This window comes from Hoplias malabaricus, chromosome 5 (genome assembly GCF_029633855.1).
Source record: "Hoplias malabaricus isolate fHopMal1 chromosome 5, fHopMal1.hap1, whole genome shotgun sequence".
NCBI lineage: Eukaryota > Metazoa > Chordata > Actinopteri > Characiformes > Erythrinidae > Hoplias > Hoplias malabaricus.
The window spans coordinates 17,097,592-17,123,232 of NC_089804.1; the positions used below are offsets into that span (position 1 = coordinate 17,097,592).

General features: G+C 38.8%; 1 protein-coding gene across 1 annotated transcript; it reads left to right on the forward strand.

Moving 5' to 3' along the window:
- The first annotated feature begins 886 nt into the window (after positions 1–886).
- pkig (protein kinase (cAMP-dependent, catalytic) inhibitor gamma) lies at positions 887–24,663 on the forward strand. The gene is made up of 3 exons (XM_066672897.1): positions 887–1,147; positions 18,802–18,983; positions 23,922–24,663. The coding sequence occupies exons 2-3, from the start codon at positions 18,830–18,832 to the stop codon at positions 24,005–24,007; spliced, it is 240 nt and encodes a 79-aa protein (XP_066528994.1). The 5' UTR covers positions 887–1,147; positions 18,802–18,829; the 3' UTR covers positions 24,008–24,663.
- The last annotated feature ends 978 nt before the right edge of the window (positions 24,664–25,641 follow it).

The window sequence follows — 25,641 nt, forward strand, 5'->3', positions numbered from 1 at the left end:
ATTTTACACATCAGAATGTGGTTCTCAGGGTCAGGTTTCTATCTTTGTCTTAGGCCAGTTTGGAATATGTTGTGTTCTCACTGTGTTTGCAGGGATTTTCTCCATGAATGTGTCAGTGACTGGGTGAGAATGTGATTCCCAGCAATGGAATGTTTATCTGACTTGATGCTATGTGTTTAAGTATTGTCAGAATCTGTAATTGTTCTGTTTTGGTCTAAAGTTTTCTATTTATGTTCCTCATTATGTCCCCTTCTGCCATACTCTGCACATTTGAGCTCGTAGACAGTTATGTGACTGAGCTCACAGGTGCATCCTCTTTCTGATTATTTTAGCTACGTGCTTATAGGATCTTCTGGGTATTAATTGGGACTTTTTTGTGACTTTTTTTGTGGAGTTGTTTATACGTTAGAAGACGAGCAGCATTAGCAATCAATTCAATTGTGGATCATTTCCACTTGGAAATTGCAGTATTCCAAAGACTCCGATCAGTGATTCAGACAGCCAGGATCTCTTACATCAAAGGAGAAGGTCCTGCTATCTACTAAACAGCTGATGTGTGTTTAATGTATTGGTTGTTGTCACATCATCAGTGTGGATGCGGATTTTTAACGACCTAAAGAACCTAAAGTTCTTTGACCGTGAAGAATTTCATATTTCGTTCATATTTAAGGAATATTGTGTGATATCTTACTGCTAACAACACAACGAATTGTGAAATAATTATAAGGTTATGTTCAGTCCTAGATTATCGTTCCTTATATGCAACAATTGTTCCAAATGGATGAACAGCTTCTATTGGAAATCCTCATATGGAGATGAGCAGGGAACAGCGCGTCCCTATTGGATATACCGAGCTCAAGCTCCCTGAAAGCGCATCGTGATTGGTTGCGAGGGAAAAAACTCCATTTTGGAAACAGCTGTTCGGGACGCCACCTCGCTCATTGTTTTCAGCGGCAGCGCTGTCAGAGAGACGGAGCTGAGGAGCTCCCACACGGCCAGGAATACCAGCTCGACCCGCCCGGCGAGGACAGGCGCCGATAACTCCGGAGAATGATGGAGAGGACAGCTGAACAATAGCCAAAGAGTTAAAGAGAGACACACAGAGAGAGATAGAGTCTCAGCTGCGGGAACAAGTGGAGGAACGAAGGTTGGTCGCTGATGTTATGAAGCTGGAATAGGCTTCTCGTTCGAATCCTCCGTTCCACCTTAAATGGTGCAGCAGTTAAGGTGGAACTGAGTCTTCTAATAAAGAGCTCGCTAATAAGAAGTCAACTCCAGATTTATGCTGGTATTAGATCTATTAGTCATGTATGGTGGATAAGAATGGAGACGTCCTGAAAGTATAGCGGAAATTTCCCTCAGGAATGGAGAGAGTGAAAGAGAGCGAGAGTGTGTAAATAAGATGTGCGGGCTGCTTTTGTGGGCGTTTGAAAGGACAGAGGGAAGCGAGCTGCTGTTGTAACGCTGTGAAATGTAGGCTATTGTTGGTGCTGGCTGTGTTCAAGTCTCCCTCGCATCCTGCTGTTGTGGAGGAGGAGAACAGCTCCAGCGCAAAAACTCTGTAAAATCAATGTGTCAACTTTACAAACTTTACAAATGTTTCGAAAAATAACTCGGAAAAAATATGGAAGATGACGTCTTTAAACACTAAACCCCCTTACTCTTTCATTCAAGTCTTAGTAAAGCCCTGGGCATCTTTCTTGCAAGTGTTTAGCTTTGTGTTGTTCACATGAATTAGTTAGGCAGTTTTACACAAGTTGTTTAAAAGTCAAATGAAAAATTGCAAGGATTTTGTGTCATTGTCAGAATCATTATCAGAAATATTTTATTGATTCCAGAGGAAAATTGCAGTTATTACAGTTGCAACCATGTATATCAAAGAATAAACACTCTAATAATTAAAAAAAATTGCAAAATCATATGCTGGTGCTGATGAGGTCTATTTAAAGGAAATACGATTTTCAGTTTTAAATTTTGTATACATTTTTATTGGAACCAGAAATCCATAGATGAATTTAAACCTACAAAAAATCCCTCACCAAAATAGTTAACTGATGCCTGAGACAAATAATAAAGTTTAGGCTTAAACCCCTACAAACTCATCTATGGTTTTCAAAATGACAGATTTAGAAATAATTTACAAGGGGAATATATATATATATTCAATAAATTTTGCAGTGCCTTAAATGTGGCTTAGATGTAACTCCTATGAATCTACAAAATGCAATAATTCTCCTCCTTTAATACTTTGCTTAAATATTGAAAGCCTTAAATCCTTAAATCTTGAAAGCTGATGGTATTGTTTTATAGTTTTGTTGTTGTTTTTTTTGAGGTAAGAAACCCTGGCTGTCAATCTGCCCATCTGAATATACTTTAGGTGCATTGGAGTTTAAAGTGGAAATGCACAGCCACTGCATTAGATTTTAATTTTGCTCATGATATGTCTTCTAGCTTTTACACAACACCACACAAGCATCTTAACCAGGCTAAACACTGGAGGGAGGCCGGTAAAGCATTGAAAATGTATTCGTAAAATATTCAAAGGAATGTTTTTTTTGTCCTGAATTACTACTAGTTTACAAGCATTATGTATAAAACTTATGTTAATGGGTAGTGTACAGGCTGAATTGAAATTAAATTAAAGTTATTTAGAGTTCCTCTATAAGGTCCTTAATGCATAAAACACTCCTGGGCTAACCATGACTAGCCATGACGGTCTATAATCAAAAACGATCAAATAATCTTATTTTGATGTGGATACTGTTCATGAACAATAGATTCAAAGTTGAAACAAAGTTGTATAGAGCACAAAAGAGTTTTTACATAAGTAAGCCACAATAGATGCTTTAAATTAAATGTTTAAAACAGACAGTGTTTACCTGTAGGTAAAATAAAAGAATATTGCTGCTTTTCCTCCACAACTTTTGGAAAAAATGCAGAAGACGACACAATGGGAAGCGTATTACATTTAGTTGACTGTATAACTAACTCCTGAAATACAGACAGCAGTTGTCACTGAGCAGAATGTGAAATGAACAAAATTCTTATTAAAAGACTCTTTGAGGGAGGTGATGTTTTTCCCTCTGATTTAAACTTGCGTATTTGTTTTGCTCCATTCATCATTTCCATTAATACATTTCTGTCAGCTTTTGAAAATGCAACGCTCTGCCCTTGCTAAATCATTTTCATGAAGAAGCACTTTCATGCTTTGTTTCTTCCCAGCTTTCAGAAACTGATTCAGAGAGTAGTGCTGTGAATTCATAAGTGGTGATGTGTCAGGACCATTTCCAGAGAATGGCAGGTGTTCTCCTGTCTGCACACAGTGGTTAAGTGCAACGTGAGTTTGAATGGCATGGGCAGGCCAGGCATAATTAAGCTTAGAGAGTTTGCAATCACTGATTAAGTGTATTATATTATTACTGTGAAAGTGTGTTCTGGGAAAGAATGTTCTTGTCCTTTTTTTTTTTTTTCCAAGGAATACATAAACATTCAGTATAGGTTGCATAAATATTATGGTTCATGTCCACACTTTCATTCCTGTGAGAATTGCATTCTTTTTAAAGAAAGGTAAAGGGATTTTTTCCATGCTTTTTGTGAATAGCTCCAAAATTCACTGCAGGGCGATTTCCAATTCTCAAAGTCCTATAATTATCCCAATTACAAACATGGATTAGAAAATCCATGCCATCTTATTTAACATTTCAAATGTCCAGATTTAGCACTATTGTTTATTTTTTAAATTAACATTTTTTACTGTTTCTTTTATTTTAAACAGCAGTTATGTAAGTGATCGTGTGTCTTCTGACAATGGTAGGATAAGCACAAACACCTGTGAATTTTTCAGACTTTTTCTGACTTGATTTTATCCTGTTTCTCAAAGATGTAAGTTTTGGTGGTCTGCTAAGTCTTAAACAGGGGTCTTATTTTCTTTGTACCTTCCGAAGGCCTGTCTCTGCGGTTAGACCCATTTATGTGCTTTCTCCCTGCCCACATTTAAATACTATTATTTTTGACCAAAGGATTTTGCCTAAAGAAAACAACTGAAGCTATGTGAGCAGTTTTTAGCTCAAGGGCTATTAGCTGAAGTCAAATGCATTGATAATTATTTGCGAAAGCTCTATTATATCTTGGATGCTGCCGTGTAGTACAGAATCAAGATTATCAAAAATCAATTAACTTATTCATAGATGCTAAATTGCTTCACATTTCTACAATCACTGTCCATTATTGCAGCTCCATTCTACACAGGAGCACTTTGTAGTTCTACAATTACCCGCTGTAGTCTATCTGTTGCTCTGTGTATGTTTTTTGCCCCCTTTCACTCTGTTCTTTAGCCCGTACAGGACCACCACATAGCAGATATGATTTGGTTGGTGGATCAGTCTCAGCGCTGAAGTGACATAGACATGGAGGGTTGTAATCTATGTTGTGCTGGTATGAGTGGATCAGACACAGCAGTGTCACTGATGCAATTAGTAAACCTCAGTGTCACTGCCGAACTGAGAATAGTGCATCAACCAAAACAATTGAATTAATTAATTAACTCCAATAATTAAACTACAGAGTAAAGTGGGCACCTCAGCCATTACTGCATCATAAGACATTCGTAGCTTGTAGTGTATGCATTTCACACATATTAGACCTGTCTTGAAAGCAACACAATCAGTCTAGTCTGCTGCAGGTGTTTTTCATACTCATTTGCATTTATGTGACGTAAGACTCCAGTGTCTGCTGAGCTAGTCTTGCAGCCTTTAGCCAGAGCTTTGTGCAGGTTAAATAAAACGATCATAGCTCCTCTCAGGATGCGTTCGGCCTGTTGTCCTCCTCTCACAACTCTGAGCACATCAAATCACTTTACACCCACATCCTCCCTGATCAGTGAGAAAGGAGAGGACTGCAGCTGTGTGGGATATGCTCACTTTATGGACACACACACAGAACGAGAGAGTGAGAGGGAGAGAGAACTCCTCTCATTATCTGTTCCGCAAGCATAGAGGTCAGAATGACCTGCCTTTTCCTGCTATTGTGGACTTGATCATTCTGAACCCTTAAATGAATTTGGTACGTAATGAAAGCTGTGTGTTAGCACCAGTTGAGAGAATTGTATCAATTGGCCATGGACCGTTATACTGTAATGAGAGCTGAGTTAAAATAAGGCCAGGGATAGAGGAAATGCCCAGTGATGATGTTTGCCAAGTGTCTGATTCACTCGAATTTGGTTCATTTGGACATAGTTATTATGAATTTACATAATTTGGTTTGAACATTTTTTAAATATGAAAACAGTCTACTACCCTGCCATTCAGTAAAGTCAGTGTACGGTATGTAGCAGTGAGCTGAGAAGAAGGAAATAAGTGCCCACCAATTGTCTCCTAGATTTGACCAACTGCAGTTTGCTGAAGGAACAAACAAATCCTTACTTTACCTGCTTAGTTTGTTCTTCTTCATGTGCTCCATATTCTCCAGTAGATGAATATATTCCATATATATATATATATTCAGCACTTCTTGGGTATCTAGAAAGGCATTATATAAGTGTAAAGATAGATAGATGGATGGATGGATGACCATTCAAAGCATTTGAAGGTAACTGCTGACCTTATGCAGTAATACATGAATATGGATACTTTTTCTCTTGTTTTAGGCACTTATTTTTTTTCTTTCTTTTTCTGACGTGGCACCTGGTGGTCTTCCTACTTTTCCTCTGTCATGCTGCTGTGTCAGGAGAGGCACGCAAACAGTGCAGACAGGCAGCCCACCTGCTTCCTGTTAAGGCAACATGTTGTCTGCTAGAAGAGCAGAAACAGACGTGAGTAATGAGGTTCTGCTAGGCCAGACTCTGTCCACTCTGTAGTAGTGAAGAAGTCTGAGGGGACTTTTAAATATTTGAGGATGTCTCAGAGTAACTGTATTAAACAAACTCAAAGTCTTCCAGAGTCGTATTGCATCTGGTATAAACTCCAGGCTGAAATATTTTCCTGGGAGATGGTGAACATCTTTGAACATTAATGTATTTGGAATTTGTTCCCACCAGAATCGTGCATAGCCAGGGACTTGGTATACTCCATTTATAAACTCAGTGTCAGGATGATAATAATGCCATTGGGTTTGTTTTGAATAGGACTAGTTTTTTCCAGGCCTACATTTTTAAGTTTTTAAATCAGTATTTTTCATATGTTTCTTGTTATGTGTGTGTGTGTGTGTGTGTGTGTGTGTGTGTGTTGTGAAATTTTTTGAAAGTCTGTTATTGTTGAGAAGATTGTAGAGCATTTTTCAGCTGTCGCTTTAAAATTTCATCTGCCTCTTGGGTATACCAAGTCCAGGATGATTTAGATATGTGTTGTCAAAGAATATAATAATACATTTAGACATCTTTGTAGATGTGGATAAAAGTCAGTTAAATCTGATTTAAAGGGGAAAAAAAAGAACAAAATGTTGCATTGTTTTGTGTTCCCATTCAGTCAGCATTACTGTGCTCAGAAAGACTAGACCACCTGCTCATGCCTGACTCATGAGGGAATCCCCAACTATTGGTCTGACACAAGCTTGCAAACTCTGTTCATTTATTTATTTATTATTATTATTTTTTTATGATACACTTTTATCATTTAGTAGCTGAAAGCTATTAGAAAAGTACCACTGCCCCAATCCCAGAAATATAAATGAGTTCCACTGAAAAGCACTGACTCTATCATGCATCAACAGTATGATAAACTGTGGACCAGTCTAATGATTCACTTATTGCTGAAGCATGGTGGTTGTAAATTGCTCTTGTCACATTACAACAGTTTTTTTTTTTTTTTGCACTTACTTGGATGTCATTACAACAGTCTGGAGTGGGCAGTGGCTGCCTAATGTATTCTAAATGGTCTTACTAACTTCCTTTGGGTTTGTTGTCCTTTGAGAATGTGGTGGATGAGCTTAGGGTGACACCCTTTCACTTTTCCCATTACCTCACCACATAGGTATGTAGGGGGGAACAACACTCTTTTCATCTACCTTTCTGTCTGAAGTCTATTTTTAGCAGTATATGTTCCTGTACTCCCTGGGCTCGCTGTGTTTGATATTTAAACATTTCAAGGCAGCATGAAAGGCATAACTTCGCATACCAGGCTTATTAATGTTTGACATGTTACATGTTTGAAGAAATGAAATAAAGTTTGAAATCATGGCCCTGTGAACTGGTTAAGCATGCTAAAACTGCTCGAGTTGCTCGTGCTTCCTGTAGCATTCTCATTTTTTTGTTTAATATTTGATCTGATATCAAAAGGTCTGATGAGCTCCAATTTTCCAGACTCAACTATAAGCTCCTTCGTTAGTAAAAGGGTGGCTCTCATAGGCCTTGATCTCATTTGGCTTTTTACGTTTTTGAGGCTTTGTTGTATGAGGTAGTGTCTCTATCCTTCTGTATTAATGGCCTTATGAACTAGAAGGCTCATCAGGGTGTTGGTTTAAGTGGCTGCATATTGTTTTGAGATTTGAGGTGCTTATTTTGTATTGGTTTAGTTTCAGTTGTTTCTCTCTAAAGGTATTTTAGTCATAAAGGATCAGTATTTCTATTCAGACCCACTGAGTTCTTCTTAGAACATGAAGGTAGATTGGTACTGTTTGTACAAAATTATTTGGTCCTGTCATTCATATCAATGTGTAATATTTGCCTGCTAATGCATGCCCCATTAGTTTAGTGAATTATCTGAGAAATCATTGTGATTTATACTTAAAGGGGACAAATTAACACTTTTCCACGTGGGTCATGAAACATTTGGAAATGCTTTGGTCAAAATATCGCAAGGATCAAACACATCAGCAGCATTCTCCCCCTTTCGAAACAGCCTTGTTCAGAAGGTCCAGTTTCAGTGTCCATTCCTTTAAAACGAGAATGAGCCACAGCTCAGCCCCCCAACCCAAAATAACCTAATTGTTGTGTTTGCACACATATGAGGGTCCAGCGCTTTGATTGGAGAAACTCTGAGTGGTAGTTTTGTTTCACAGTTTGTGGGTTGATATGTTCCAGATCCTCAAATTAATGTGTACATGCACTGAACTGTATTGTGTTTTTCATAAAAAGGTCCTCTTTAACAAATGTGCGACTGGCAGGATTGTTGTTAGCTAGTAATTGTGTTACTTTCTATCATTCTTCCAACAATCAAAATAAAAATAACATATAATAATAATAATAATTATTATTATTATAGTAAAAATAATAATAATTATTATTATAGTAAAAATAATAATAATTATTATAATTATTTAAACATTTTTTATTCATTTGTTTTAAATGTACATATCTGACCACACTGTCTGATCGTTCACTGACTAAATCTTACCAGAGGAAGTGGTTTACTCAGTGTATACTGTCCACTACTTGTTACCATGGTGCATTCAGTGCTTAAAATGAAGTAATATTATTCTTAGGCAGGAATATATTTCTTTGAGTTTGGATGGAACATTTTACTTGGTAGACCTTTTAGAGCACTTTAGAAGATGGCAAATGAGAATGAGTCATGTGTAGGCGAAACCTCAGTAATCCCATCTTGCTTGAGGCGTGACCATGTGCCTGGCAGCAACTTGTCCTCCATCTCGCCTTTTGACATAGTGCCAGTTTACCTATTACTAATGCATCAAGCACCCATGAAACCATAGTGTGTCGTTGTAACTTGGTTGTCAGCTTGATCAGTTATAATAACAATGCTTTATCATGTAATTAAAAAAAAGATATTTCTTTGATTTGTTTCTTTGATCACTTTGTGTCTATTTTAGACTGCTTGTGTCGACATGGTGAATGTTTAGACCAAGTTCTGATGCTGTCTCCTTTCTTTTAAAAAGAAGCCGTTCAAATTAAAGAGAGGTGTTGAAAACTGAAGCTTCTGAAATGTCCCAGCACTTAAACATCAAGCTAGGCTTCAGTTTCTGGCATGCCTTCATTCTCTCTAATGTGCTGCATGAGAAGTGTGCGAACGCCTTGAGACTTGTGTGTAAAAAGAGGAAGTATTTGCTCAGAGCACAAGCTTTGAAATTTTGCTGTTTAATTTTGCTGTCTAAAAACGCTGCCTCTTTCAGATGAGCTGCTACTCATGGAGAATGGAGAATGAAAAGGGCAAAGCTAAGGCCTGTATATTTACTTATATCTTGAGAGCAGCTAAATAGACAGCTGTCTTTAGACTGGCCGGAGTCTATACAACTTGATTAGAAGCTGCTCACCCATATCTTTCTTCATAAAGTGGCATGTGAGAACATTACCAGACTGGCTTGCTCTTTATCTCTCTTCACTAGCTATATTGTGGGCGCATACTTCCAGACAGTTCCAAATATACTGCTGCTGCTTTTTGGAGCTCATATTTGAATGTGTTTGTTTAAATGCCTGGGAGCTTATAATTGCATAATGGGAGCATTAAGAGAGAGAGTGGGTGTGTGATGACATTTTGAGGCTATTCTCTGTGAAACTACTAGACCATGATAAACAACTTCATGCATATCCTGCAAAGAGTTTAGATGGGGAACGTACCTCAGAGTCAGATTTGAATGGGATAGAGGCCTACCTTAATGAACCTCTGTATGCGACATCATTTGTACGGCTAACAGTAGACAATATGTTTTCATTATTTGAGAAAAAACACTAACTGTCCCAATGGGACTGTAGCAGCATTAGCCCTCCTCTACTCAACTTCTAATGGACCAGTAACTGCTGACTCATATTCCTCCACCCAGCTCTAAGGTTTTGTTGTCCATCCCATTGCTGAGAGCTCCTGTTACACATTGTTCAGAAAGTCCTCCATTCACAAGCCAACAATGAGCATCAGGATGAAGATTTTAATGGAGCCTGTTTGTTCCAGAGATGCACCGACCCTGCATTCTGTGTTTTCTAATGAGCTATTGTTGTTATGATTTTTTGTGATAAAATTTATACACTAGTGTGACATAACATTGATTTTTCCAAGAGTGAAACAATTGGAGTTTGACAGCATCCACCAATTAAAGTGGTATGACCAACTGAACATAGTTAATGACTAGAAGGGTATATTCATAGGTTGTCTCCATCTGGCCTCAGGAGCTTTCGGTCTGAGTGTGTGGAAATCCATGCGTGTCTGACGTTCTAGCAAGAGTCACGGAGCTCCAAGGCTTCCATTTCTTCGAATGAGTCAGCTCTCATGCCTTCACGATTCAGTAAATCTCAAGTCTACTGGAAACTAAGGGAGTTCCTGTCCCAAGGGAGCATCCCTTAGGTCCAATATCTCCTGGAGTAGAAGAGACACTTTGCTCTGTAAGCAGTGTGTTTAAGAGAGCTCAGTGGCAATCCCCCACTTTTAAAGCTAAATCAATAAAATACAAAATGGGAAGTACTGTTTGACAGCTAAAGGAGACTAACCTAAAGCGGAAGTCTTGAGCCAAACATGAGTAACACAATCATGTGATCTACCCAGACATACACTGTATCATCAGTGTATGTTGATCCAAGAAGGATGGGTTTCCCGTATGGGTTTCCAAGGTTTCTTCCTCCTGTGCTGAGGGAGTTTTTCCTTGTCACTGTTACCCCTGGCTTGCTCATAGGAGGCTTGAATCCGGATCTCTGTAGAGCTGCTTTGTGTTGTGACAACACACAACTTTCTGTTGTGAAAAGCGCTATATAAATAAAATTTGATTGATTGATTAATCATCACTAAGCTGTCTGATAAATATTTACCCTTGACAAATGAATACTTTTTAAATATAAAATCTTTGGGTAATGCTATTATTCATTAATTCATTCATTCATTGTCTGTAACCGCTTGTCCAGTTCAGAGCTGCAGTGGATCCGGAATCATTAGGCACAAGGCAGGAACACACCCTGGAGGGGGTGCCAGTACTTCACAGGTGACACACCCACACACACACACACACAGACACTTTTGAGCCAGTCAATCTACCAACATGTGTTTTTGGACCGTAGGAGGAAGTTAGAGCACGTAGAGGAAACCCATGCGGACACAGGAAGAACACACCAAACTCCTCACAGACTGTCACGTCATGTTCGATATGTGATCTGCTTCAGCTTCATTCGCTGTGTATTTACCTCAGATTGGAGACGTTTAACAGCACAGGAGATAAGAGTTCATACATAGATAAACACTACATTTTAATAAATTGCTCATTTGCTGCTTAAACAAAAGAAACATTTGATTACATTTTCCTTCTTAATATTTGTATCAATAATTATTTGATGTTAAGTACAGTGCATTTAAAACCCTCTGCTGTACGTTCTCTCATCTGCTGATGTATCAATACCCTGAAATCCCCAAGACATGCATTGAACCATGTGATATCTTGGCTGGTTAAGGATAGTCCTGTTGCAACCTTCATTTTTCCAGAAAAGAAGGATGCTTTTGTCAGCCGCATATGAAGGAGCATATGCCCTTAGTAAGTGATATATAACTAAATGGTTTTTGAGTAATAACAAAACCGATCATAGTATTTGGCTTTTATTTACAGAAAACATGCATAATAAAACTACTCAAATGCTTATTTCTCAAAAACTCATGTATCATTTAGAATCCAGAGTTTACCAGTGATAAATACGACTTTGTCCACTGTTCGGGTGCAATTTACATGTCGGAAATATGGTATTTCCCAGTTTCCAACATCACTCGAACGCAGCATAAATGTGTATTTTCCCTCAGCAGTGGTTTTTAATTGGCCCCTGAAGTTCTGGCCTCTGCAGCAGAGCAATGGAGACATTGCCCAGTAGCAACATAAATAAAAGGGAAGGTCCGTTTTCCCAATACGTTTACAAATTATTTTATCTGAAGCATTCATATCTCAAAGAAGCAGGTAATGATTATAAAAAATTTTAATGTAATAAAATCAGTTATTTCCATCAGGGATGGTGGTACCCTAACACCCTATATCAGGGGCAGGCAGTCAAAAGGCCGGTGTGGCTGCTGGATTTTAGTCCATTTAGGCCAGAGCACATCTGATTTCACTCCTTTAATTAGTTGGTCTCAGTAAAACAACTGATCCTGTGACCTCCTGTTTGGTTGGAACAAAAATAAGCAGCCACACCGGCCCTTAGCAGATAAGATTGCCCACCCCTGCCCTATATTTATAATAGGGCTTTTTAGGGCTTTGGTCGCATAATTCGGCAAATATTCTCTGTGTTTGTGTTGTGGGGGGTGTTTGTTGTTCAGAAAATCTTCGTCCGGCACCTGCTTTAAAGTCCAGAGTCTGTGCTGCAGCTCCTTCTATCTCGCCGTCTAACTTGCTTTTTAACTCACACATGGTGTGGCTAAGGGCACAGAGTACACAGGTACGCATAAAACAGAAAACGAACTGTAACTTTGCCATGCTTCTTTGTAAGTAGGTTGTTGTAGGGTTTTAGGCATCATTTGGGATTTTAAATGTTGTAGAGGCTGAATACAGGTGGAGTGCTGCGGGAGCAGAGTGTTTTATTTATTTATTTATTTTAAACCTTTTGTATTTAGAGCCTGAATACAGGTGGAGTGGAGCGTTGCTTTTATCAATAGCCACATTTATCCAAAATACGAATACCTGAATCTCAAAATTAAAAACAGAATCCCTACCCAATGTATGAATATCCAACCAGCCCCAAATGATAAGCCTCCTCCGAGGGTATGACAAAGAGAAAGTGGGAGGGAAAAAACAAATTCAGAAACCCTTTCTTTTTTTAAATAAATGTACTGCCAAAGTCAGTACAGAGCAAATACAAACCCTTATATCTCTGACCCTCAAACTTGACTTGTGACCAACAAAGCCCAGTGTCTCTGTTATTAGGAGCATCTCTGAGTCAGTACATCCATAAAGAATGAGATATGGAAAGGTTTGAATGTGAATGGCAGCTGTGTTCCACAGACACACAGTAGGCTTCTTGACCTGAGTGAAGAAATGCCTGTATGTTTTCTCTTGTCTCTCAAGTAGAATGAAAAGAGAGAGCATTTGGATTACTACTTCTGTGCTCCATCTTAATTCTTTTTTTTCCAGTGAAAATGAGGACTCATTTGTTGAGGTTTTGACTGAGTGGTGCCCCAGGGAGCCTGCTGAGCTGCTGTATATCAGTCTGATGATGGAGGGTCTCATTTGCCCTTTTATGGTAATAACTGATGGGTCTGAGTCTACCATACATTCTGCTCTCACTAAGCCTGTCCTGTTTAGACATTCTCTGTCCTTATCCAAATGCTCGCTGACACTAAAGGAGATGAAGGGAACCACTATGATGAGTTTCTGGAGGCTGTAGAGCATCAGGTGTTAAAAACAAGTGTTTTGTGTTTGTACTGTCCTCAGTCTCTTGCGAACAGGGATGGAAATCCTGACTCCCCGGTCTACAGCCTTCTCCCTCTGGTGGGTTTGGTATTGTTGTCAGCACTGAACACACACCTGTGCCATTGCAGCTGCACTGCCTCCTGTTTCCTTACACGAACTGTGGTCCATGTACCCTCAGCATACAAGGCATCGGATTACCAGAGTGAGTTACTCTACACTGAATTGTAATGGGGAGAATAAATGCGAAGGAGTCAAATGTTGGACATTTGAGCCAAACAAAACAACAGTCCTTTCCCTGCTTCCTTGAATAAACACTTATCTATATTTAGCGAAGCCTGTTTGCTTGTTCATGCTTAAGATTTCAGAATGTTTTCTCATGGAGCTATAGTCAAAAGGTTTTAGAGAATAACTGAGACAAATCTTTTTTTACTACTGACACTGAATCTTTCAAGCCGTCAATAACCAGTATAACAATATATGGCTTTGCCTTATATAGTGTGGCCATGTAATATGCCTGCTTTAATTTTGAAAAGAATAATAACAGTACAAGATGCCAACGGAGACTTTTCCTGACTAGAGAGCTCTTAAATAAACAGGGCTTTATTTTTGTAAAATAAAATCACACATTGCTCTTAACATTTCTCGTTTGATGTCTTTCTAGTTTTCTTCATGGATTTTAATGTTAATAAATTGTATATGCAAAGAATGATTCAACTGAGGTAAAGCATCGTGCAGATCATCCTATACCCATTCTAGAATTTTGCATCCATGGTATAACCAGTCAGATCAAACAGGGTAGATATAGCTCAGCTGAGAACACTGAAATACAGCCTCACATTCCTTGTAGTCTTAAACAGGGTCCTGTGGTTTTTGGGGAGCTCATTCGCAAAATGGGTCAGGGATTCTTGCATTGTGCTTGACATTTCATGATGTTCCATTCTCCTCCAAGGAGCCTGGCTTTCTGCAGGCCACAGCATTCCCCACTGGCTAACACTGACCCACTCTGAAATGGGGCATTTTTTAAAAATCAACATGAAACACCTTCACTACAATTTCCAAGTGCTTTTTATCCCCCCCAAGAAATCTCAATAAGGTTATTGGACTCTGAATGCTGTTGAGGAAGTCTACCTCCATACGGTTACAAGTGGAAGTGTTGAGTATCTTGCTTGTGTAAGAGACTGAGAGCAGGGGTATCGGATAACCAGCATGCTGATACTGGCAGTGGGATTTGTAAAGGTAGAATCTGATAAAACAGGTGTCCAATAGAGCAGCAGGTGGGTAATATATTGCGACTCATGAAGCTTTTAAGTGATAGCATAAAAATGTGTGGGCATGGCTGCTATCTTTTTATAAATGTATCATGATATTTATGCTTATTTGGATAAATTACCTGAAACTATGGCAGTACACTTTCTTAAACATTGTCAATGTTTCATGAGGAAGAGAAATATTAGCCTTGTTTAATTAGACTTAGTTCAGCGTATTATACAAGAATCATAACATTCATAGTTTTCAATGTTTGTTAAACAGGACATATAAAGAAAAATGTATTTGATCCATGTCTGTTGAGATCAATCTGGGCCCTACTGACCCACAAACTGAAACAAATCCACCCAGTCAGTTTATTTGTTGGTTTGCCTAAGACAGAAATAATAATTGTTTAATGATTTTGTGCTGCTTAATATGTTTAGAGTGCTTGGTGTTTAGAGTGCTTTAGTTATCCCGCCTTCTCTCCAAACGTAGCACTTGATCTGTGCTTGTGTGAGGATGCAAAGATGAGGTTAAACAGAGCAAACTCAATGAGCACAGAGAAATAAGAGTACTGATTATATATGAAGTGAAAAAAGAGAACTGCGTGAAAACAGCTAAAAATCCAGAGCTTTTGCTCCTCGTTCCTCACCCCTGGGCTCTCGCACTGAACTGCACTGTGGCTCATTCTCATTTAAAAGAACAGGTGCTGAATTTAGTCATTCTGAACATGGTTGTTAAGACAGGGAAAAACACTGCTTTGGGGTTTGTTCCTTTTGGTGTATTGACCAAAGCATGCCACAGGTTTAATTAAGACCCAGAGCTGTGTTCATTTTTGGAAAATGTCCCATATTTTTATTTATTTATATATTTATTTTATTTTTATTTTTTTAAATATCTGTTCTGATCATTAACATTCAGCTAAATACAGGTATTATATTACAATAATTGAGCATTGTGATGTTACGTTCTGAATTTCCATTATCTTGCATCATGATGATGCTCTTGCTTCACCATCTTCATCTGAGGACTGCTACTCTGTGGTCCTTTGGCACAGCAGGTAGTGTCCTGGGACCGGGAGGTTGTGTGTTCAAGTCCTGCTCCGGGTGACTGTCTGTGAGGATTTTGGTGTGTTCTCCCTGTGTCTGCATGGGTTTCCTCCAGGTGCTTCAGTTTCCTCCCATGGCCCAAAAACACATGTTGATAGGTGGATTGGTGACTCAAGTGTCTGTATGTGTGAGTGTGTGTCGCCCTGTGAAAGACTTACGCACACTCCAGGGTGTGTTCCTGCCTTTGCGCCCAATGATTCTGGGTAAGCTCTGGACACACAGCGACCCTGAACTGAATAATCGATTACAGACAATGAATGAATGAATGAATGTATTCTAAACTGTTTTGTTATAGTCTCAGTATTGCTATAAAGACATCATCGGGTATCGCTGTAATTATCATCATTGCAACACATGTATTTGGTTCACAAATCTATTCTAATTTTTCAGTTCAGTGGAGAAGCATTTTAGAGCAGTTTATTAGTAAATTATGACAGATGCTGAGGACAGATACTATTTTAAAACGGTCTGAGGCTTGAAATACGTATGTACTGGTGGTAGAAGTCTATCATGAAACACTAGCAGTGAATGTAACAAGAAGTATTGGGAGAAGATTTCAGCCTACATCCTCATGTGATGCACACCAAGCCACATGCAGGCTGTGGTCTGAAGCCCACACCTCTTGAATGTGACAATACCAGCTCAGATTCTTGGCTAAGGTAGCAATTAGATGCTCTTTAATTCGTGACGAGTTTATCTCTGCAGATGTTTTTCTCTCCCACACGCACACAGTGCAGTCCTGGGAAATGACTGAATCAGACAGAAGTCAACTTAATCAGATTGGACAGAAAAGAGCCAAACAAAACGGAATAGCCTTTTGAAATCTAGCACCAGCCACTGAAACATAACACAAATTGAGCTTCTATGAATGATTTTGATTAACTGACATGAATGAAGGCTGTATTTTTCAATATAAACGCATATAATGCCTGGGATTTGCCGTAATGCAAACTCGGAACATACATGCTGGTTAGTAAATTCAGCAAAAGTATCTTTAACTAAAATACTTCCATTAAACATCATTTACAATAATGTATGTCTTTTTTTCTTTTTTTTAATGGTAATGCAAATTAAAATGAAAAGTTAATTAATTAAAAATCAAAATGGTGCAGATGTGCAGACATTATGTTTAAACTCTTATATATCAAAGTCAGCACTGAGGTTTGTATTGCTTATCAGTTTAGTTCTATTGAAGTAGAGCAGAGGGGAAATTGCTTTGGATGTGATGTATACCTACTGCTACTGATTCAGTAGCTTGTGTTTGTTTTGTGTCCCCCTCTGTGATTTGTCTGGAACACCCCTCTATTCCCTTTTATCCACTTTATTTTCTATTCCTGTGGCTCACTTCTCCTAAGCACTGCCCGCTCCACAGCGCTATACTGGCTGGCAGGATCCATGACCCACTTAAATATGGACTGAGAAGAGGAGGCACAAAGGGGGTTGAACAGCTAATGTGTGTGTGCTGTGCATTCTTTGCAGAGAATGCGCTCTGAACCCCCCCACCCCCCCTCAACCCTCCCTCCCCCACTGTCTTCTTGAAAGCAGTTCGATGTGCTGTGCCAATATGAAGGGGGCTGCAAAGCACTCTAAAAGTGTGTTTCTGTCGATCGCTTAAGTTTTTATCTCTTGTTTGCCTGCCAGGAAGGCTGGAATTGCAAGCTGGCATGCAATAGCTGTGAGAAGGCTTTAGCACAAGCCCAGCTGAATGGAGAAGAAAACGTTTGGTGAATTTTTTCTGACAGTAGATGGTCTCAGATGAATGCTTCCGCCTTCCTGTTATAATTAGGCCATGAAATGAGTTCAGGAGCTGACTCTATTAACTTAAGTATAGAAATAGAACCTCCGGAGCAATAATTACTCTAATTCATCAGCTACCATGTTCTGTCACAGATACTAAAGAGTCGGAAGACTCGCTGGCAAGTTTTCGATGAGCATACTGCTAATGTCGTGGTTTGCCAATTCACTGAGCTTTTGTAATCGTATGGGGCCTTTGTAAAATAGTATATTTGTTAGATTTAATGAGGAAATCCATCACACTTTCTTTGACTACACAATATACAGTACATTGTTTGCATACATTGTAGCCCTTTTCACACATTAAAACTATAATAGTAATATTAATAATAATATATAATATAATATAATGACAAACGTTCTGCTTTGCTTACCATGACTTTTGGGGTTTTTGTTCATATTCTATTCTACTCTGTTACACGCTCATTTAATTTGTTTTCCTACTATTTCAAGTTATTCATGTCATTATCATGATCTAACAGTCTTAAGACAACAATATAACTAAAGTTTAAAATATCAGTAATTACTTTATTCTCAATCTCATTGTGTATCTATTATTCATGTGCTCTGTATTGTTTGTGTGTGTGTGTGTGTGTGTGTGTGTGTGTGTGTGTGTATGTGTGTATATATATATATATATATATATATATATATATATATATATATATATATATATATATATATATATATATATATATACTGCAGTGCAGTAGGAAATTGAGCCTTGTGCTTGCTGTGATTACACTCCACAGCGTGCCAGAATTTTGTGAAGCAAACTTTGGGCTTGTTTTTTGTGAGAGTGTGAAAAGCCGTGAGATTTACATTCACAGCCATGAGTCCAATGCAGGGAAGAAATGAGCCTCAAGAGTGAACTACGGTCAAGGCATTCATTCATATCCATTCATATGTTTAAATATATTTCAGTGTCCCATCTCAGGAAGATGCTCTCAAATGAGCTGTCTCATTAATTATTTTAATGATTATATTATAAAGTACATGACCTAACTGGAATGTCTCTCATTTGGTGCAGATATATTAAAGTGGTTAACAGACACCGAGTAAAGTAAATATTTAACTAGAGGCTTATGCTGAGGAACAAACTATTTTGGTCAGGTATTATTGTTTGAAATTGGAAATAGAAAGTTAGCATACTCCCTGTTGCATTAAAATCTAAAAGAGTAATTCTTAGTAAGTGGCTGGGGGCAGTGTAGAAATGTGCAATCTTGTGCAAACATCATGTATGAGGTTAAGAATTTATGTAAAGTGTCAGGATGTTACTAATGACACATCAACTTATCAAAGTTTTATTTAGCGTACTATGATTATAAAGAAAGTATGCTTACAGTATTCTATTTAATATTGTTGCATTTCTAACAAATTTTCACTTTTCTTTCTGTAGGTGGAATGAGAAGACGGGGCATGGGCAGATGATGGACGTTGAGTCATCATATTCAGAATTTATTAACTGTGACCGCACCGGCCGGAGGAATGCAGTGCCAGATATTAAGGGTGGTGATGGAACAGCAGTGGGTACCAGCGAATTGACCAAAGACATGGCTCAGATGGAGCTAAAGGCAGGAGGTAGATCTGTTTCTTACAAATGCACTCACTGGGTTTCTGTGAAATGCTCTTTGACATGTTGTAAAGGTGGGATGGTTTCAATCCGACTTTTCCTTATCGGACAGCATACTGTAATTTCTTCTGTGTATTGTATGAGGTTCTCAGAAAACTGAGGTCCATACAGTAGTCTTGTTGCGGTTAATGAGACATGACATCAGCTATCAGTGTACCCACACGGTGCTCCTAAGAAAGCCAGCATGATACTAAAAATTTGTGGCTTGCTTTGAGTAGCTTTCTGAACATTACATTATTGCATTATGGGTCATTAGCTGGATTCATTGGAAGAGCCATATATCATGGCCTTCCTCCTATTGTACAGTTTTCACAGTGAATCCAGCTAATCTGTAAGTAGTAAGATAACATTCATTCATTGTCTGTAACTTCTTATCCAGTTCAGGGTGGGCCTACCTGGAATCATTGGGGGCAAGGTAGGAACACACCCTGGAGGGGGTGAAACACTTAAGTCGCCAATCCACTTGCCACCGTGTTTTTGGACCGTGGGAAGAAACCGGAGCACCCGGAGGAAACCCATGCAGACACAGGGAGAACACATCAAACTCAGACAGACAGTCACCCAGCGCGATTCTTGAACCCACAACCTCTAGGTCCCTGGAGCTGTGTCACTGAGATACTACTTGCTGTGCCGCCCTAATAAGATAACATTTCAGAATAATCCCATTACAAAATATACAGCTTTTTTCATATTTACTCACTATGTTTGATCAAACCAAACCATTTTCTGTGTGACATGACCCTCTTCCCATTGGAAAAATTAAAAGTTGGATCCAAAATGGCTGCCATGGTCACCACCCATCTTGAAAAGTTTCCCCCCTCCCATATACTAATGTGCCACAAACAGGAAGTTAATATCACCAACCATTCCCATTTTATTAAGATGTATCCATATAAATGGCCCACCCTGTACTTTGTTTCTCACAGGTATGTTTTTGTCATAGCGTCATGACTGTGGATAATTAATTTAATTTTTTAATTTTTTTTTAAACATGAATTAGAAAACCCTTTCCTGTTAAAGCTTGTGGATGTTTGTCAGAGTAAGCAGCAAAATTAACCATTTTCTTTGAGTTTTTGTATAAATTACTTTTCTGAGGTTTGTGAATAGAATGCACCAAAAAGAATGCCACAATTTATTAACAAAAAAAGACTTTCAAAACTGAGGTTTTTGTCTGTGTTTTGGCCTCCTGTACACACTAAAACAAAACAGTGTTTAGGTCAGTGCTGAGGTTTTCAAAAACTCTCTCCAGTGGGTTTTAGGGCCATGGCATTGGGGGGAGAAAAAAAAAAAGATTCTGAGGAAAAAAATCAGTATAATTCTGAGAATATAGTCAGAATATTTAGAGAAACACTGTTTTCGGTTATTATTTATTATAATATTTAGAGTCAGTCAGTGCCATGAGTGAGTTGTGAAAGAAGCAGTCAGTGAAGTTAATAGAATTATTTTTTAAATGCATCCACACGACATGACGATTAAACCCGTCAGTGCAGCCCCTATATGCAATGCATACAGATTTAGTTTATTGTCCATAAGCCGTAACACAATGGAGCCTCATGGGCACACTGAAGTTCCACTCGCTCTGGATCAATAATTTTCGTGATCATTAATTGTGTCCTGTGAAACTACATGCGCTCTTCTGAATAAACGGGTTGCACCGATTCAGGGTTTAAATACTAATTGCTAGTCATGATGTGGAAGAAGACTGAGTATTTATTCCTTAAATCTGTACCATAGTATGACTTCAGCAACACACTGCATTTCTCAACATTGTGGTTGTGTCTGCCCCATTATACATGCAGAGAATTATTCCGAGATCATTCTTAAGGGTAAGGTAAGAATGCAAAGCTGGTTTGGAGGGGGGTGGGTCTGGACGCCAGACTATGTAGCTGCCGTTAGGAAGAGAGTGGGGTGGGCCTCTGAAGCTCTAATGGATTGGCATAGGATATTTTTCATCTTATCTTGTGTATGATTGTGATTACTCAGAGTTATTCTGAGATTATTCTCAGAGTTATTCTGAGATTATTCTCGGAATCTTTTTTTTTTTTCTCCCCCCATTGGCTTCTCCCTAAAACTCCGATGTAGTGATATTTTCGTAAACGCTGATGTCACACAGCTTGCTCTCTGGCAGCAATGCAAATGCCTCCTCATTCCCTATAGTGAAGTATGTAAGTCATTAAACTACAATATGTACATGCAGCTAGCATTAGATTTCAGATTCCCACATATGAATAAATACACATGACGCTGTATTAGAAATATATAATGCACTATTAAGATCTAGATTAATTAATTTAATGACTGCCAATAGTCCACTACGCAGGGAGTGTAGAGTGATGTGGGTTTGACACCTCTGCATTTCTCTAATGTGCCATGGTGTTTTGAAGCCTCTCTTTAAGATGTACTGTGTCCCCCTACTGGACTGGTATGATAATGCAGCCATGTTCTTATTTGTCTGGACAGGGATATTTTCAAAAACGGAGAGAGGAAAATCTGTTTTTAAAAATAAACGGATCCATGTGGGCATGGTCTCAGTGATGTTTTTCATTTCAGCATTTCCAAAAAGGAAGGAAGAAAATTAAATAATTGGTAATAAATAAACAAAATGAGATTATGCCAAAATGGGCTCACATCACCTCAGCTACTTTTTACAGATTCTCTATAATCTGTCTATATCTGGGGTTTTTTTTTTTTTTTTTTTTTTTTTTTTACAATATATATATTTTTTTCTGGATACAAATATAACACCCATGATAAACTCACACTAAGATGCAAATTTAACACAACAGCAAACTCCACACATAACGCCATACAGACTTAACAGTCTACGGAGAGGCCTGGTCACTCCTAATAACTCCAGGCCTGCTCCAAAAAGTCCATCTCTCCCTTAAAACACTGCTCTCTTAAGGTCAAATGTGTTTGTCAGTGTGTCTTAAACACAAAGGGGTGGTTGAAGGAGAGGTTGAATACATGCTGTCACCACAAGCACCCATAGCTCTGTCATCGGTGCTCGGAACAATTCCCACTTCCTTAACCGTTTCCTACCCATGTGGGAACATGTGCAGCCGTGAGAATGATAAATTGCCGGGAAAAAAAAGTAACTGCTTTGTCTGGACTCTTTTGTTAATCTTGTTTAATTTTTAATGGGAAAAAAATTGTCTCAGTCCATTACCAAGACGTTTTAAAAAGAGGAACATGTAAGCCTTCGCTAACGTCCATATTTATCTTTCCAGGAACTGGTAGATACGGGGTGTGAAATGCTGATGTGAGTTGATGGCTTTACACTGGTGCTTACTGCTGCATGGCCAGATATCTGAGAACTCTTTAGCCAGTAATATGCACCCCAAAGGCCAAAGCATTACTTAGTGTTTTAATGAACTTAACTCAACTGTCAAACAGTTCCTTCAGCTCCAGTTGTGTTTGTATTGCACCAGTGAGTTTTTCAGGACTTTTACTGCTAATGTAATTGCTTAAAGTTAATGTGGGTAAGGTAAAAATGGCATTACAGATTACATTTTTGTAGTTTTAAAATAAAATAAATGCACAAATAATTGTATATGTTTTATGTTTATATGTGTTTTTATTGAATGTATTCACATCCAGATGCTAGAAACACATCACTTGTGACTTGCTCCTTGAGTTAGCAAGAGTTACAACAGTTTTTACTTTTGCTGAGATGTTTCAGTACAGCGTTAACTTTTTCTAAAACTACACACACACACTCAGATAGCTCTGCAGCTACCAAAGTCTTCAAACAAACTCATTCCATCAAAACGTCACTAGAACAAGTATTTTTGCACTTTCTGCGCAAATACATTGTCTGTCCGTGCAGAACTGCAGCTGATGACGTTAATACAATTCTAGGGAAAACACCCAAACCAAAAGTCATTACCCAGTACAAAGTAGCTATTTCCATAAATACTGTCAGCAGTCTGCCTCTTTAACCACTGATATTTTTGTGTTTCGATCGTAGTATTTGTGCACCGTTAGAACCACTGTCACTGCCGTGCCACCCTCAAGGTACATATTCAGTACCTTTCTGTTAGGGAACATTATTCTATTATAACTGTAGATTTTAAAATTATGTACAATTGTGTTGACTTCAAACGCCCATGTCATATTCATATGTTCTTTGATTTTACACAGTTCTATAATAAAAGTATGCATAATAATACTTCTGGAGATGATTTACATTTAGAGAACAGACTTTAAAACCTCTGCTGTACCTTTAGTGACAATAGCGTACCTCCACCCCACCTTTTTTTCTGAGTGTATACATTTGCTTTTCCTGTTCGTTTTTGGAAATCAGTGTAAGCGTTTTGCAGCTTGAGTTTCAATAATACAAATCTGCTAAAGACTGAGACTGACTGAGAAGCGAGTAAAAGTGGAAATTGTGTTCATTGAATGCGTACTGGGCACAACAGGTAGTTTTGCCACCACACATCTCCAGGGTCCTGGGTTCAATTCTCACGTCTTGTCATGACCTGAAAGTGTTTGATATGTTCTCCCTGTGTTTGTGTGGGTTTCCTCCGGGTTCTGTGGTACATCCCACAGTCCAAAAATAAGTTTGTTGGTGGACTGGCTGTGAAACAGTCTACAGGTGTGAGCATGTTATGCCCTGGCTGTTATCCCAGCCCAGTGATTCAGAGCAGACCCTGGACCTAAAGAAAATGGCGGACTTAATGAGTTTATTAATAAATGCCTACTGTATTTAAGCAAGGAGAAATATTTTTCATGTTTAGATACAGGAAGTGTGTTGTTGTGCTAATTTCATGAGGGGTTTTGAGATTGAGAACTCTTTTAAATTGCCCTGAGCCACTGTCAAAATACGTTAAATAATAGTAATTGCCTAATAAGTAAATCTAAAGGATAAAAACCATCTGTTTCAGAGGCAGATGCTGGTGGGGCTCCGGCCCCTGAGCCAGAGGCGTCGGGGAGCCAGGAACCGGAGCAGAGGAAAGAGGGTGCGTCTTAAGATGAAGCCGAGAGACAGAGAGAAAAGCCAGAAAAAAAGAGGAGTGCCACGCCTTCTCCAGCACCACCTACTCTTTCGTCACTCACTCTTCTCAGACTGCCTCCCAGACAGCGGTCTGCTGCAGATCTCTCTGACTTCAAGCTTTCATCCTGGAGACACCACTAGACAGAATTGATTTGTTAGGCACTACCACAGACTCCTCTTCGCAGTGTGATGGAGTTGTAATTCCGCCGTTCCTGAAAGGAAGCACAGACTTTTTGATATCTTTTCATCCGAAACAACTGTTCATTATGAACAGGATTAAAGGGAAGTCTATGGGATGGTGGGCTTAGAACTACTACAAACAAAGTACCAAATACCTGTTTATGTCACATGCTGAGGACTTGGTTACAGAGTTTTTGATTTCTATTATTATTATTATTTTTATTATTATCATTTTTTTACAGTAATAGATAGAGCAGCATCAGAATGGATTGAATGGACAGGAAGGACTATTTATTTCCTAATACTCCCTGAGGTGTTTCTGTACATTATATACTTTAAAGTGTACGTTACATAATTAACACTATTTATATAGTACCTGAGTTCAAGCTTTTTGCTCACTGAAACATCCTGCGTTTGTTTTCTCTTTATATTGTAAGTACCTCAGAATAAATGCGAATGACATAAACCCGCTTGCATTGCCAGTGGTGAGATTACACTACAGGAATATATATTGCTGTTGATGTTTAAACAAAACCTTGCATCTCTCATTAGTGTAAGGTAAACTTAATGTATGTGAAGCAAAAGGGACTGCAGATCCAGGACACATTGTTTCCAGCCCAGGTAGAGATGTCTTCTGTCTAATTAGTTTTATATTATGTTTAAACTTTACAGCACAAATTGCAGGTTTCTTCTTGCAATCAAGTCACATGTTTTATAGCGTTTTGTGTCTGATACAAGTTTCCACAAGCTAGAGCAAGGTAGGTAAACAACCATTTAATAACTGAATCTTCCAGGATGCAGCTCTGGGGCTGGGATTGTGTTCTCCCTGTCTCTGTGTGGGTTTCCTCCAAGTGCTCCATTTTTCCCCCCTTCCTTCCCTGTTCAATATCACACATTGAAAGGTAGATGTGCTGAGTGAAATTGCCTATTTGTGAGAGTGCGGGAGTGAATGGATGAGTGTGATGTCCTGTGTTTTTGCCTTGTGCCCTATGATTCCAGGAAGGCTCTGGACCCATTGTGACCCTGAACAGGATGAAGCAGTTACAGAAAATGAATGTATGTTTAAATTCTGGGCTTCGACATCTTTTGCCTTGCTATAGCAGGATACAGTTTGTTGTGGCCTTCTTGTGTGAATTCCAGTCTAAAAGGAGCGATGTTTAATTAGACGTATAATTGCCCATTTGGTGTCAGGGTCTGGCTTTGTCTTTGATTATAAGGCAATGCGTCTGCATCCTCCCTCCGTCTGATCTGTGCTGTTGTGGCATTTAGAACGAGAAATCTCCTTCCGTTTTTTTTTTTTACTTTTTTTCTTCTGTTCCAACATACCACAGAACACAGAACTCCAGGGCTGAGCGTCTTCTGGGAATTAAAGCATCAAATCGGCATCCAAATTAGGGCCGCGTCCCAAGCCTGGTCTATGGGGGGTGTGT